The sequence below is a fragment of the Dipodomys spectabilis genome, unplaced genomic scaffold (assembly GCF_019054845.1).
Source record: "Dipodomys spectabilis isolate Male_0828 unplaced genomic scaffold, ASM1905484v1 ptg000107l, whole genome shotgun sequence".
Lineage (NCBI taxonomy): Eukaryota > Metazoa > Chordata > Mammalia > Rodentia > Heteromyidae > Dipodomys > Dipodomys spectabilis.
Window position 1 is genome coordinate 5,502,125 of NW_024870784.1, and position 14,663 is coordinate 5,516,787.

The window sequence follows — 14,663 nt, forward strand, 5'->3', positions numbered from 1 at the left end:
GTGGTAGAGTGCTTGCCTTGCATGCATGAGACCCTGGGTTCGATTCCTCAGCACCACATAAGCAAAAAAAGAAAAAAGGCTGGAAGTGGCGCTGTGGCTCAAGTGATAAGAGTGCTAGCCTTGAGCTGAAGAGCTGGGGGACAGCGCCCAGGCCCAGAGTTCAGGCCCCAGGACCGGACGCAAAAAAAAAAAAAAAAACGAAAGCAGGAGTAGCTATCCTGATATCTGACAAAATAAACGTTTCATTAAAATCAATACAAAAAGACAAGGAAGGACATTACATATTAATACAGGGAACAATCCAAGAGGAGGATATTACCATTATCAACTTATACTCCCCAAACACTGGAACACCCAAATATGTTAAGCAAATATTCTCAAACTTACAGAATAAGATAGATGCAAATATGATAATACTAGGAGACTTTAATACCCCACTCTGACCAAAGGACAGGTCTACCAACCAGAGGATGACAAAAAAGCTACCAAATTAAGTGAGATATTTCAAGAAGAATTATCTGACATATACCGAATTTTTCACCCTAAAACGACACAGTACACGTTCTTCTCAGCAGCTCATGAAACTTTCTTCAATATAGACCATATCATAGTTCATACCAGGAACTTAAGCAAATACAAGGGGACTGACATAATCCCCTGTATCCCAGCTGGCCATAGTGGAATCAAGCTAGTTCTCAACAACAAAGCATGCCGTAGAAATTATTCAAATACATGGAAATTGAACAGCACACTTCTTAGCAATACCTGAGCAACAGAAGAAATTTAAAAATTCCTACAATTCAATGAAAATGAATATACATCACAAAGAAACCTGTGGGACACAGCAAAAGCAGTATCAAGGGGCAAATTTATCACCCTCAGTGCCCACATCAAAAAATTAGAGACAGCCCAAGTAAATAATCTCACGTTGCAATTAAAACTACTAGAAAAACATGAAAAAAATGGAACCTAAAGTTACTAGACGGAGCCAGATAACCAAATTAAGAGCTGAAATTAATGAGATAGAGAAGAGGAAAATTATAAATAAAATTAATAAAACAAAAAGCTGGGTTTTTTAAAAACAAATTAAAAAATGAACCTTTGGCAAGATTAATTATGAAGAGAGGAAACCCAAATTAACAGGATTAGGGATGCCACAGGAAAAAATCACAACAAATACCCAAGACATCCAAACAATTATAAAGAACTATTTCCAAACGCTATACTCTCCAAAGAAAGAAAACCTAGCAGAAATGGATGCATTTTTAGAGAAATATAAGTTGCCCAAACTGAGCAAAAGAAGAAATAAATCAATTAAATAAGCCAGTATCTTACAAGATGATACAGGAAGCAATCAGAAGTCTTCTAACAAGGAAAAGCCCAGGACCAGATGGACTCACAATGGAATTCTGTAAGACCTTTAAAGAACTAATACCCATACTCCTCAAACTCTTCAGAGAAATAGAAAAGGAGGGAGCTATCCCAAACTCATTCTACGACGCCAATATCACACATCCCCAAACAAGGCAAAGACCCAAATAAAAAAAAACTACAGACCAATCTCCTTGATGAACACAGATGCAAAGATTCTTAACAAAATTCTAGCTAACGGAATCCAGAAACACATAAAAAAAAAATCATACACTACAACCAAGTAGGCTTCATCCCAGAGATGCAGGGATGGTTTAACATACGTAAATCAATAAATGTAATCCAACACATCAACAGATCCAAGGTCAAGAACCACATGATTATCTCCTTTGATGCAGAAAAGGCTTTTGATAAGATTCTTACATGTTAAAAGCTCTGGAGAGGGCTGGGAAGGTGCCTCAGTGGTAGAGTGCTTGCCTTGCATGCCTGAGGCCCTGGGTTCGATTCCTCAGCACCACATAAGCAAAAAGAAAAAAGCCGGAAGTGGCGCTATGGCTCAAGTGGTAGAGGGCTACCCTTGAGCTGAAGAGCTGAGGGACAGCGCCCAGGCCCAGAGTTCAGGCCCCACGACCAGACCCAAAAAAAAAAAAAGCTCTGGAGAAAAGAGGAATAGAAGAAACATTCCTTAAAACAATAAAAGCCATACATGCAGACCAATAGCCAATATTATACTTAGTGGGGAAAAACTACAACCAATTCTCCTAAAATCAGGAACAAGGCAAGGATGTCCACCTTCTCCACTCCTCTTCAATATAGTCCTGGGCTCCTTAGCCAGAGCAATAAGAAAAAGACATTAAAGAAATCCACACAAGGAAGGAAGAAGTTAAATTATCCCTTTTCACAGATGACATAATAGTATACCTCCATGATCCCAAAAACTCCACCCCCAAACTCTTAGAGAACTTATAAACCACTTTGGCAAAGTAGCAGTATACAATATCAACCCACAAAAAACAGTTGCCTTCCTGTACATCAAGAATGTACAAGCAGAAAGGGAAATAAAGGAAACAACCCCCATTCACAAGAACCTCCCAAAAAATAAAATATTTAGGAATTAACCTAACCAAAGATGTAAAAGAACTATTTAATGAAAACTATAAAAACTTAAAGAAAGAAATTACAGAGGACACCAGGAAATGGAAAGACCTTCCATGCTCTTGGATAGGCAGATTCAATATAGTGAAAATGGCCATGCTGCCAAAATTAATATACAAATTCAATGCAATACCTATTAAAATCCCAATGACATACATTTCTGAAATACAAAAAACAGTCCAAATATGCATAGGGAACAACAAAAGACCTAGAATAGCCAAAACAATTCTAGGCAAAAAAAGACAACATGGGAAAGATCTCAATGCTGGACTTCAAACTCTACTATAGAGCCCTAACAAAGACAACCTGGTACTGGCACAAAAACAGATCCGAAGACCAATGGAATAGAAGATCCAGAAATAAAACCACATGCCTACAGTCAGCTGATATTTGACAAAGGAGCCAAAGATGTACAGCGGAAGAAGCACAGCCTCTTCAACTACTGGTGCTGGGAAAACTGGGCAGCCACATGCAGAAAACTAAAAGTGGACCCTAGCCTGTCACCATGCACTAACATCAACTCAAACCTGAATCTCTGAAACTACTGCAGGACAGAGTAGGAGAGACACTTGAACTTATAAAGGCACAGGCAGGAAACTTCCTGAACAGAGTTCCAGGGTCACAACAAATTGGAGAGAGAATCGACAAATGGGACTACCTTAAAATAAAAAGTTTCTGCACAGCTGAAGACATAACAACCAAGCTAGAAAGACAACCAACTACCTGGGAAAAAATATTTACCAGCAATATATCAGACAAGGGGTTAATATCCAGTATATACAGGGAACTCAAGAAACTAAATCCCTCCCAAACCCAACAAACCAATTACTAAATGGGCAAGAGAACTAAAGAGAGGCTTCTCAGAAGAAGAGATAAAAATGGCAAAGAAGGGCTGGGAAGGTGGCTCAGTGGTAGAGCGCTTGCCTTGCATGCATGAGGCCCTGGGTTCAATTCCTCAGTACCACATAAGCAAAAAGAAAAAAGCCGGAAGTGGCGCTGTGGCTCAAGTGGTAGAGTGCTAGCCTTGAGCTGAAGAGCTGAGGGACAGCACCCAGGCCCAGAGTTCAGGCCCCACAACCGGACCCAAAAAAAAAAAAAAAATGGCAAAGAAACACAGGAGGAAATTTTCACCATCCCTGGTTGTAAAGGAAATGCAAATAAATAAAAACCACCCTGAGATACCATCTTACCCCAGTCAGAATGGCCCACATCCTAAAGTCAGCCAACTACAAATGCTGGAGGGGATGTGGAAAAAAGGAACCCTATTACACTGCTGGTGGGAATGTACACTTATACAACTATTTTGGAAAGCACTCTGGAGGGTCCTCAGAAAGCTAAATATTGACCTTCCCTATGACCCAGACATAACACTCCTAGGCATCTATCCTGAACAGGAACCAAGATACAAGAACACATGCACCTCCATGTTTATTGCAGCACAATACCCAGGAATGTAAACAACCCAGATGCCCCACCACAGATGAATGAATTCAAAAATTATGGTATCTCTACACAATGGAATATTATGCAGCCATTAGAAAGGACAAAATAATGTCATTTACAGGGAAATGGATGGAGCTAGAAGAAATCATGTTGAGTGAGGTAAGCCAAGAGAGGTAAGCCAAGAGGAAAGAGACAAACAGCACATGGTCTCCATGATAAGTGGATGTTAAATCCAAAATGTAAGTAAACAAAGTAAACAAGACTTGAGAAACAAAGCACTTCCACTCATCTGGTTGAATCACTACTAAATAACCCCATGCTGCTCATCACACATATGGTATATATGTGCACACCAGCGGGAAACGAGGAGGACACAGGGAATCAGGGAAAACATACAACAGCAGGACCCATCAGCTGCACTGGTCATTGATCAAAATGAACTAAGAAACTCAATGGCAGCGATGGGAGGGAGGGAATGAGCAAGAAAGAGGGAACAGCTGACACAATGCAAAAAGAAAGGAATGTACACCTCAAAGAGATAACTGTATTGTCAAAGCCCATAGAACTCATAAACTTTACAGACCACAACAGACAATTTGCCCCATGAAAGAATGTCTTTGTGACTTTAAGCATCACTATCCCACAGTACTGTAAAATTTATGAAATTCTTTAATCATTTAATCACAATAAAGAATTTGAAAAAAAAAAAAAAGAAAGAAAATGACCTTTTCATATGGTTTGCTGCATCCAAAACCAAATATCAGAAGGTGCCCATGAGAATCTGTACAGGCAAAATGCTGTCCATCCTGTGAAAACTTACAGTCAAATACAGCTCCATGTCCTTGCCCTTCGATCTAGAAAACCCAAAGGGAAAAAGTTAGGCCCAATCTTTTGCCAAGTGCTTTTGCTATGTAAAGACACAGGATAACTAAGAATTATTTTTTTCCTTTGTTCTATTTTTTTAAGTTTACTTATTTATTTTTGTCGGTCGTGGGTCCTGAACTCTGGGCCTGGGTTCTGTCCCTCAGCTCTTCAGCTCAAGGCTAGTGCTCTACCACTTGAGCCACAGCACCACTTCCTGCTTTTTCTGCTTATGTGGTGCTGAGGAATTAAACCCAGGGCCTCATGCATACAAAACAAGCACTCTACCACTGAGCCACCTTCCCAGTCCCTATTTTATTTTTTTGTTCTAGTAATAGGGCTGAACTCAGGGCTCGGCACTGTCCCTTTTTTGCTCAAGGCTAGCATTCTGCCATGAGTCACAGCTCCACTTGCAGCTTTTTACTGTTTAACTGGAGATAAAAGAGCTTCATGGACTTTCTTGTCTGGCTGGATTCAAAAGTATGATCCTCATATCTCAAGCCTCCTGAGTAACTATGATTATATCCCTGAGCCACCAGCACTTCAAATTGCACTTGGGTCAAAACTGTGTGCAACAAACCCATAAGTAAGTGCACTGGGCTTCCTGTACTTGCTTCTGCAATTCTGTTCATGAATTGGCTTCAATTAGAACTGATAAAATATGAATCTGGACCTGATGCTTTCTTTATCATACTCTGAGTATATGAGAGAAACCCTAAAAACACAATGGAGTATTTTGCTATCAAAAAAAAAAAAAAAAAAACCACAGGAAGTGGAGCAGTGGCTCAAGCGTTAGAGTGCTAGCCTTGAGCTGAAGAGCGCAAGGATAGCGCCCAGGCCCAGAGTTCAAGCCCCATGACCAACCAAAAAAAAAAAAAAAAAAAACCCACAAAGTTGAAAGGTTGAATTCTAACTATCACCTAGGGATATGTAACAAATACTACTTAGTTACACTACAGTATTTTAGCAGTAATTATTTTTATACTTTATAAAATATTTCTATAATTTCAATTGGCAAGATTGCATAATTACCATAAATTTACCAATTTAGCCACTGATAGACACATAAGTGACACATAAAAAGTTAATAAGATAACTTCAGAAAATGTTTCTCTTGGGGCTATGGTGGGATTCAGTGTTACAGCTCCCGCAGAGAGCAAACACAAAGCCATGACTTCAAAGCCCAGTACCACAAAAAAGAACATCTTTCTCAAAATCAACTACACAGAATTTTATGTGAGTACACATATATGGCGGCTGCCAGATACTGAGTAGGCTTTGAGTAGCCTGCCTTCTAGAAAACTACTAAAGTACATTAATACATTTTTATTTTTATTTTTTATTTTTTTCGGGTCCGGTCGTGGGGCCTGAACTCTGGGCCTGGGCACTGTCCCTCAGCTCTTCAGCTCAAGGCTAGCGCTCTACCACTAGAGCCACAGCGCCACTTCCAGCTTTTTCTTTTTGCTTATGTGGTGCTGAGGAATCGAACCCAGGGCCTTGAGCATGCAAGGCGAGTGCTCTACCACTGAGCCACCTTCCCAGCCCTATTTTTTTTTTTTGGGTCCGGTCGTGGGGCCTGAACTCTGGGCCTGGGCGCTGTCCCTCAGCTCTTCAGCTCAAAGCTAGCGCTCTACCACTTGAGCCACAGCACCACTTCCAGCTTTTTTCTTATGTGGTGCTGAGGAATCGAACCCAGGGCCTCATGCATTACAAGCTAAGCGCTCTACCACTGAGCCACCTTCCCAGCCCCATTAATACACTTATGGCTGAGCCTAACAGTTCAAGTACTCTGCACAAACGCCAGCATAGCATAAAGACATCCCGACTTCACTCACCATATTAAAATAATGTTTCATCTTGACACCTTTAGCTATGTCCCATATAAATATGCTGCCATCGTGTCCTGCAGATAACATAATTCTGGAATCAAAGGGATGGGTCTCCAAAACAAATACTTCATCAGCATGTCCCTTTATTTAATAAAGTCATAACATTAAGAGTTTGCAAGTTGTAAGGTGAAATTAAACAAAAAAAAAAAAAAACACATTTTCATATAATTTAAGAGCTTCAAAAATGTACTAGTGACATTACATACATTATTATATATCAAAATTCCTACTCAATTGATTATATAAATGAGACACCTGCTCACAAATTTTATGGTTCCAGAAATAAGAGTTTGAAAATTCTGATATACCGTATAAAATCTACTGCGTTCTGAAGCATGATCTGGGTAGGAATGGGAAAGGAGGTGGGATGACGGGAAGGAGCAGCTATGCTCAACATGTGCTGCACACACAAACGATATGCTAAGCTGAATCCCCTTTGTCCAACTACTTAAAAACAGAAAAAAATAAATACATAAATGCAACAGAAATTACCCACCAGTAAGTTATGAAGCAGCTGTCCAGTATAAGAGTCCCATACTTTCAGGACATGATCGTTCACAGCTGTGACAACAATGCTGTCATCTTGATTCCAAGCTATCATTGTTACTTTAGGTTTCATAAATCTTTCCTCTTCTGAAGAAAGGTCCCTAATGAAAAACAGCATATAATATATAAAATCATTTGGATGATAGGCTACAAAGAAATATAACCCCTTACCCATGGAATTAAAACTAAGGCAATCACTTCATGTGCTTATTTGACCAACCCTATAAAAGGTTGACTCATAATTTTCTAGAAACAGATTAAGGAAAACCAGAGGGACAGGGAATAATTTAGCAGCAGTTCTGTGCACTAAATGAGACTTTACAACACCGGTGCTGCTTTGGAAAGTATTGATTTTTCTCCTTACCATTTTTTAATTATTCCCTTCTCAATATGGTAAATCTAACACTAACACTTCAACTATTTCTCCAGAAAAGACATGAAATGTTAGCCAGGTGCCAGTGGCTCACACCTGTAATCCTAGTTACTCAGGAGGCTGAGATCTGAGGATCACAGTTCAAAGCTAGCCCAGGCATGAAAGTCCATGAAACTCTTATCATCAATGAACCACCAGAAAACCGAAAGTGATGCTGTGGCTCAAGTGGTAGAGCGCTTGCCTTGAGCTGAAGAGCACAGGGACAGCACCCAAGCCGAGAGTTCAAGCCCCACGACCGACAAAAAAAAAAAAAAAAAAGACATGAAATTTTGGTAAGACAGAAAAGTAATCTTTGTATCCCCATGGTCTACATTAAATACCTCACACTGGAATGGTTTAACTATAAATGTGCATTTCATTATTACAATGGGCCTCTTGTCAGAAGAGAAAAGGCTGGACCTACAGTGTCTTTACAAAAGTGGTCTTTTTTTTTTTTTAGGGTCCGGTCCTGGAGCCTGAACTCTGGGCCTGGGCGCTGTCCCTTAGTTCTTCAGCTCAAGGCTAGCATTCTACCACTTGAGCACAGCGCCCACTTCCGGCTTTTTTTCTTTTTGCTTATGTGGTGCTGAGGAATCGAACCCAGGGCCTCATGCATGCAAGGCAAGCGCTCTACCACTGAGCTACCTTCCCAGCCCCTACAAAAGTGGTCTTTACAAAAAGTGGTATGTGGGAAGGGGGAGAGGAGAGTTGTCTGCAAAATAGGACAGTCAATAGTAAACTGGGGAGGAGAAGGACACTAATTTGTGCTGAAATCATACACGCAATCTAAAGATTATAGGCAGGTAGAATATTTTCCTTAATGAAGAAACAGCTTTAAGAATATGGAATGCATGCACCACGGCAACAGAACAAAAGGTAAGTCCACTGAAACTGGCCATGGAATCAGAACAATACAGAAATCAAAGGAAATAAGACTCAAGACTTTCTTCTTGACCTTAATTAAAGCCTTTCCAAACACGTTGCTCTCATCACATAGACAGTACTACAGCCTGGCTAAAAGCAGTTAACTATAAACTTTGTCCTCAGGAGGCCCAGCAAGGACTAAAAGAGGACATGGACCCAATCCTCCCCTTTGAGAAGACGTGGAGGTCAATTTAAAATTACTGTTAGGTTCTGGAACCGTGTATGGGTCCAGAAGTTACTTATTTAAACCCTGTTATCATTGAGCAGGTCTAAGATGGATCTGCAGTTCTGTACTTGTAGTCTTAGAGATGCTGAGAAAACTGTCATTTCTGGAAAATTTTTTAATAGAAAAGTTGTTAGAACTCCATTGTGCATATATACCCTACTGAGGGGAATCTGGGTTGGTTTCATATCTTAGCTATGGTAAATAATACTGCAATGAACATGGTTGTGCTGGTAGCTTTTGTAAGGCCTTGTTTGATTTCGGTGCCCTTTGTTTTGTACATAGGTTTATCTGATTTGGGGAAGGGAAGGGGAATCACAGAAATGGTGAGACAAAGGACAAAGGGTGAACCAATACAACAGCAATACTCACAAGACACTTTGTTGGAAATGAACTTTACAACTTAGGGTTGGGGAAAGGAGTCGGGGGGAAGGAAGGTGGGAGATAATGAGGGAGGGAGTGACACTGTTCTACAAGAAATATACTCATGCCGGGCGCTGGTGGCTCACGCCTGTAATCCTAGCTACTCAGGAGGCTGAGATCTGAGGATCGCGGTTCAAAGCCAGCCCGGGCAGGAGAGACCGTGAGACTCCTATCTCCAATAAAAACCACCAGAAAACCGGAAGTGGCACTGTAGCTCAAGTGGTAGAGCGCTCGCCTTGAGCTGAAGAGCTGAGGGACAATGCCCAGGCCCAGAGTTCAAGCCCCACGACCGACAAAAAAAAAAAAAGAAATATACTCATGCTTTTACTTCCTGGGGCTTGAACTCTGGGCCTGGGCACGGTCCCCAAGACTGTGCTCAAGCCTAGCATTCTACCACTTGAGCCACAGTGCTACTTCCAGCTTTTTCTAATTAGTTTGCTGGAGATAAGAGTCGCAGAGCTGAGCACTGGTGGCTCACACCTGTCATTCTAGATATTCAGGAGGCTGAGATCTGAGGATTGCAGTGTAAAGCCAGCCCAGACAGGAAAGTCTTTGAGACTCATCTCCAATTAACCACCAGAAAACCAGAAGTGACGCTGTGGCTCAAGTGGTAGAGCACTCTCCTTGAGCTAAAAATCTCAGGGACAGTGCCCAGGCCCAGAGTTGAAAACCTAGGACAAAATAAGAAAAAAAGTCTCACACTTTTGTGCCCAGGCTGGCTTCAAACAGCTATCCTCAGATCTCAGCCTCTTGAGTAGCTAGGATTACAAGCATGAGCCACCAGCACCCAGCTAAGATGTAATTTCAAGACAAAAATTCTCAAAAGGATTGGTATGAGAAAGCATTAAGTTAGATGTATACATCAAGCACTAAAGTAAAATTTATGAAGAGATCTCTATTACTTGCACCGTAACCACAGGAATGACAGCATTGGAAGTACTCCCTCCAGGCCAGACACACTTGGCTAGTGCTGAAGTTCCATTTGCTCAGAATATGAAGATTACAAAATATTAAATATTTCAAAACATCTTAAGCGGGAAGAGGTGCTGTGGCTCAAGTGGTAGAGCACTCACCTTGGGCTGAAGAGCTGAGGTACAGAGCCCAGGCCCAGGGTTCAAGCCACACAACCAACAAAAAAAAAAAAACACCTTTTAAGTGGTATTCAAGTCATGACTCCTCAATAAGTATGATTTCCACCACCTAGGCTGTCTTCCATATATACAAACCAAAATAAGCTTTAAAACGTCCACTATCTTGAAACGTCCTAAAACATATCTGAAAGTTTCACAGGACCAAAGACTGACAAAGTCACCTTCAAAACCATTTTAGAGTTCAAAATTTTGGCATGCAAAATTTCCACTAATGTATTTTTGTTTTAAATAAAGTGTGATTAACTTATTACCATCCATAACTCTTAGCTAGTTTTGCAAAAATCCTTGTTAGGCACCAGTGGCTCACACCTGTAATCCAAGCTATTCTGGAGGCTGAGATCAGATGATCGCAGTTCAAAGCCAGCTGGGGAGGAAAAATCTGTGAGACCCAAGCTCTTAACTCCATTTAACCAACAAAAAGCCGTAAGTGGAGATGTGGCAGAGATGTAGTAGAGCGCTCACCAGCATTGAGGAAAAAAGCTGATAGTACCCAGGCCCTGAGTTAAAGCCCTAGTATCAGGACACATGCATGTGTACACATACACACACACACACTTCTATCATAAAAGAGTAAAATTGGCCAAACACACACACACACTTCTACCATAAAAGAGTAAAATTGGCCAGACACACACACACACACCTACCATAAAAGAGTAAAATTGGCCAGACACACACACACACACACACACACACACACACACACACACACACACACACACACACACACACACACACACACACACACACTTCTACCATAAAAGAGTAAAATTGGCCAGGCTGGTGGCTCACACATATAATCCTAGCTACTCAGGAGACTGAGATCTGAGGATCACAGTTCAAAGCCAGCCTGGGTAGGAAAGTCTGTGAGACTCTTTTTTTTTTTGTCTTTTTTTCTGGGGGGGGTCCAGTCATGGGGCCTGAACTCTGGGCCTGGGCGCTATCCCTCAGCTCTTCAGCTCAAGGCTAGCACTCTACCACTTGAGCCACAGCGCCACTTCCGGCTTTTTTCTTTTTGCTTATGTGGTGCTGAGGAATCGAACCCAGGGCCTCATGCATGCAAGGCAAGTGCTCTACCACTGAGCCACCTTCCCAGCCCGTGAGACTCTTATATTCAATAAACCACCAGAAAACCAAAAGTGGTACTGTGGCTCAAATAGCAGAGCACTTGCCTTGAGCTGAGGAGCTGAGGGACAGAGACCAGGCCCAGAGTTCAAGTCCCAACCAACCCAAAAAAAAAAAAAAAGAGTAAAATTGTCACACTGGTCAAACTTATTTTTCCATTTTATTTTCTAACTCAAAAGGTTTTTTATTTGCTTTTGTCAGCCCTGAGACTTGAACTCGGCCTTGGCACTGTTCCTTTTGCTCAAGGCTAGCACTCTACCATGTAAGCCATAGCCCCACTTCCAGCTTTTTCTGTGATTAATTGATAATAAAGAGTCTCACAGACTTTCTTGCCCAAGATGCCGGTGAACTGTGATCGTCATATCTCAGCCTCTAAGTAGCTAGGATTACAGGTGTAAACAACTGGCTGTTAAGGAAGTTTTAAATGCAAAGCCTAAGAAAGAGGCCAATCTGGTAATGAAAATTCATTACAGACTTCCTTACGTGAGTTTAGATATATGGAACAGATATTCAGAACATAGTAATTCACTTAGACCACTGCTTTTTGTTTTTGTTGGTGGCAGCCCTGAGGATTGAACTCAGGGCCTGAGCATTGTCCCTTAGCTTCTTTTTTGCAAGGCTGGCATGCTAGCACTTAAGCTACCACTAACAGCTTTTCCTGAGTAGTTTATTAAAGAGTTTCAGTGGCTGGGAAGGTGGCTCAGTGGTACAGTGCTTGTCTTGCATGCATGAGGCCCTGGGTTCGATTCCTCAGTACCACATAAGCAGAAAAAAGCCAGAAGTGGAGCTATGGCTCAAGTGGTAGAGCACTAGCCTTGAGCTAAAGAGCTGAGGGACAGCACCCAGGCCCAGAGTTCAGGCCCCATGACCGACAAAAAAAAAAAGAAAAGAAAAAGTTTCATAGGCATTCTTGCCCATGCTGGCTTTGAATCAAGATCTTCAGATCTCAGACTCCTGAGTAGCTAGGATTACAGGCATGTGCCTCCAGAGCCCAATTCCATGGTTTCTTATAACAGGTTAATCCCCTCAACAAATAGCCAACATCTATAGAGAGAAAACTATGCCACATCTACTTGTAATAATTTCAACTTACCCTGAAATTCTGGTAGCCATATCCAACAAAATGCTTCTCCACTCTAACTGCTCAAATCTCCAAATCCGTGCTGTTCCATCTCTGCTACCACTCAGGAAGCTTAAAATATGAAGAAAAAGGTAAGTCTACTCACATACTTGTCAACACAGGCTATAATTAATATCACCAGGACTGGGAGGAGCTCTGTGGTACATTGTCTGCCTAACTAGCACAGGCGCTGAGTTCAAACCCCAGTACTATAACCATCAGAATAAAATGACATATTGCAGAATATTATCACAACAACTGTAGACAGAGACGTGTGTGTGTGTGTGTATGTCCTGGGTTTTGAAGTAGGAACCCAGATGATGTCCTTGAGATTTTTTGCTTGAAGCTAGCACTCTACCACTTAAGATACAGCTCTACTTCCATCCAACTTTTTTGGTAGTTAACTGGAGATAAATGTCTCATGGACTTTCCTGCTGGGCTGCCTTTAAACTGTAATCCTCAATCTCAGCCTACTGAGTAGTCAGGATTACAGGCATGAGCCACTGGCACCTAGCTGGAAAAAGATAATTAGCATGTATATTTGTGGTATTTCCATACATGTATACGACATATCCCAATCAAACCCATCTCCTTATCACATTCCCATTCCTTCCTCTTTTCTTTTTTTTTGTCGGTCGTGGGGCTTGAACTCTGGGCCTGGGCGCTGTCCCTCAGCTCTTCAGCTCAAGGTGAGCACTCTACTACTTGAGCTACAGCGCCACTTCCAGTTTTCTAGTGGTTTATTGGAGATAGGAGTCTCATGGTCTCTCCTGCCCGGGCTGGCTTTGAACCGTGATCCTCAGATCTCAGCCTCCTGAGTAGCTAGGATTACAGGCGTGAGCCACCGGCGCCCGGCTCCTTCCTCCTTTCTTAAAAATCACTTCCTTAGCCGGGCGCCGGTGGCTCACACCTATAATCCTAGCTACTCAGGAGGCTGAGAGCTGAGGATCGTGGTTCAAAGCCAGTCCGGGCAGGAAAGACCTTGAGACTCCTATCTCCAATAAACCACTAGAAAACCGGAAGTGGCACTGTAGCTCAAGCGGTAGAGCGCTTGCCTTGAGCTGAAGAGCTGAGGAACAGTGTCCAGGCCCAGAGTTCAAGCCCCACAACTGACAAAAAAAAAAAATCACTTCCTTAGGCTGGGAATGTGGCTTAGTGGTAGAGTGCTTGCCTAGCATGCATGAAGCCCTGCGTTCCATTCCTCAGTATCACATACACAGAAAAAGCCGGAATTGGCACTGGCTCAAGTAGTAGAGTACTAGCATTGAGCATGGAGAAGCTCAGGGGACAGTGCCCAGACCCTGATTTCAAACCCTAAGACTGGGGAAAAAAAAAAATACACACACACACAAATACTGTACCCTATGAATATATACTATTATTATCTGTCAATTAAATACAAAAAAGGGAGAAAGCAAACTGATGTATTAATTTCACTAGTGTGTACTGTATCCTATTTCCTTGTAAACATACAAACACCAAAACACACACTTACCGGTCACCATTATTACAAAATTGTATACTATCCACTTTATCCTAAAGAGGAAAAAAAAACAAAATGCAAGAAAATGGTTATCTACACAGATTACAAATTCAACTTAAAATATGAGTGTTAGAAGTAACTGATTTAACAAAAGATTTACAGCTGTTCTACATGCAGTGTGCCTTTAAATGTAATGTCAATTAGATATCTAACAAGACTACTAAGACATTCTAGAAAGGAAAGGGAGTGATATGTGAACAATGATAAAATATTTGAAGAAATTCAAAGCGTTATCACTTTGATTACTTATAGGCAAAAAAATCTTTTCTTTTAAAGTGCCCTGAGTTGGAAGTGGTGCTGTAGCTCAAGTGGTAGAGCGCTCGCCTTGAGTTGAGGAGCTGAGGGACAACGCCCAGGCCCAGAGTTCAAGCCCCACGACCGACAAAAAAACAAAACAAAAAAAAAAAAAACTATATAAAGTGCCCTGAGTCTGTGTATCAAATAGCTTCTGAATACAACTGTCTTCCTTAGAACTTT

General features: G+C 41.5%; 1 protein-coding gene across 3 annotated transcripts in view; it reads right to left on the reverse strand.

Moving 5' to 3' along the window:
- The window catches only part of Brwd1 (bromodomain and WD repeat domain containing 1), a 99,625-nt gene that overhangs the window by 64,827 nt on the left and 20,135 nt on the right, over nt 1–14,663 (reverse strand). For all 3 annotated transcript variants that reach the window (XM_042687230.1, XM_042687231.1, XM_042687232.1), the window contains exons 12-16: nt 14,139–14,179; nt 12,617–12,715; nt 7,216–7,366; nt 6,666–6,800; nt 4,695–4,823 (exon numbers count right to left, since the gene is read on the reverse strand). In XM_042687230.1, coding sequence (XP_042543164.1) covers nt 4,695–4,823; nt 6,666–6,800; nt 7,216–7,366; nt 12,617–12,715; nt 14,139–14,179 — 555 coding nt within the window. The remainder of the gene's footprint in view (nt 1–4,694; nt 4,824–6,665; nt 6,801–7,215; nt 7,367–12,616; nt 12,716–14,138; nt 14,180–14,663) is intronic.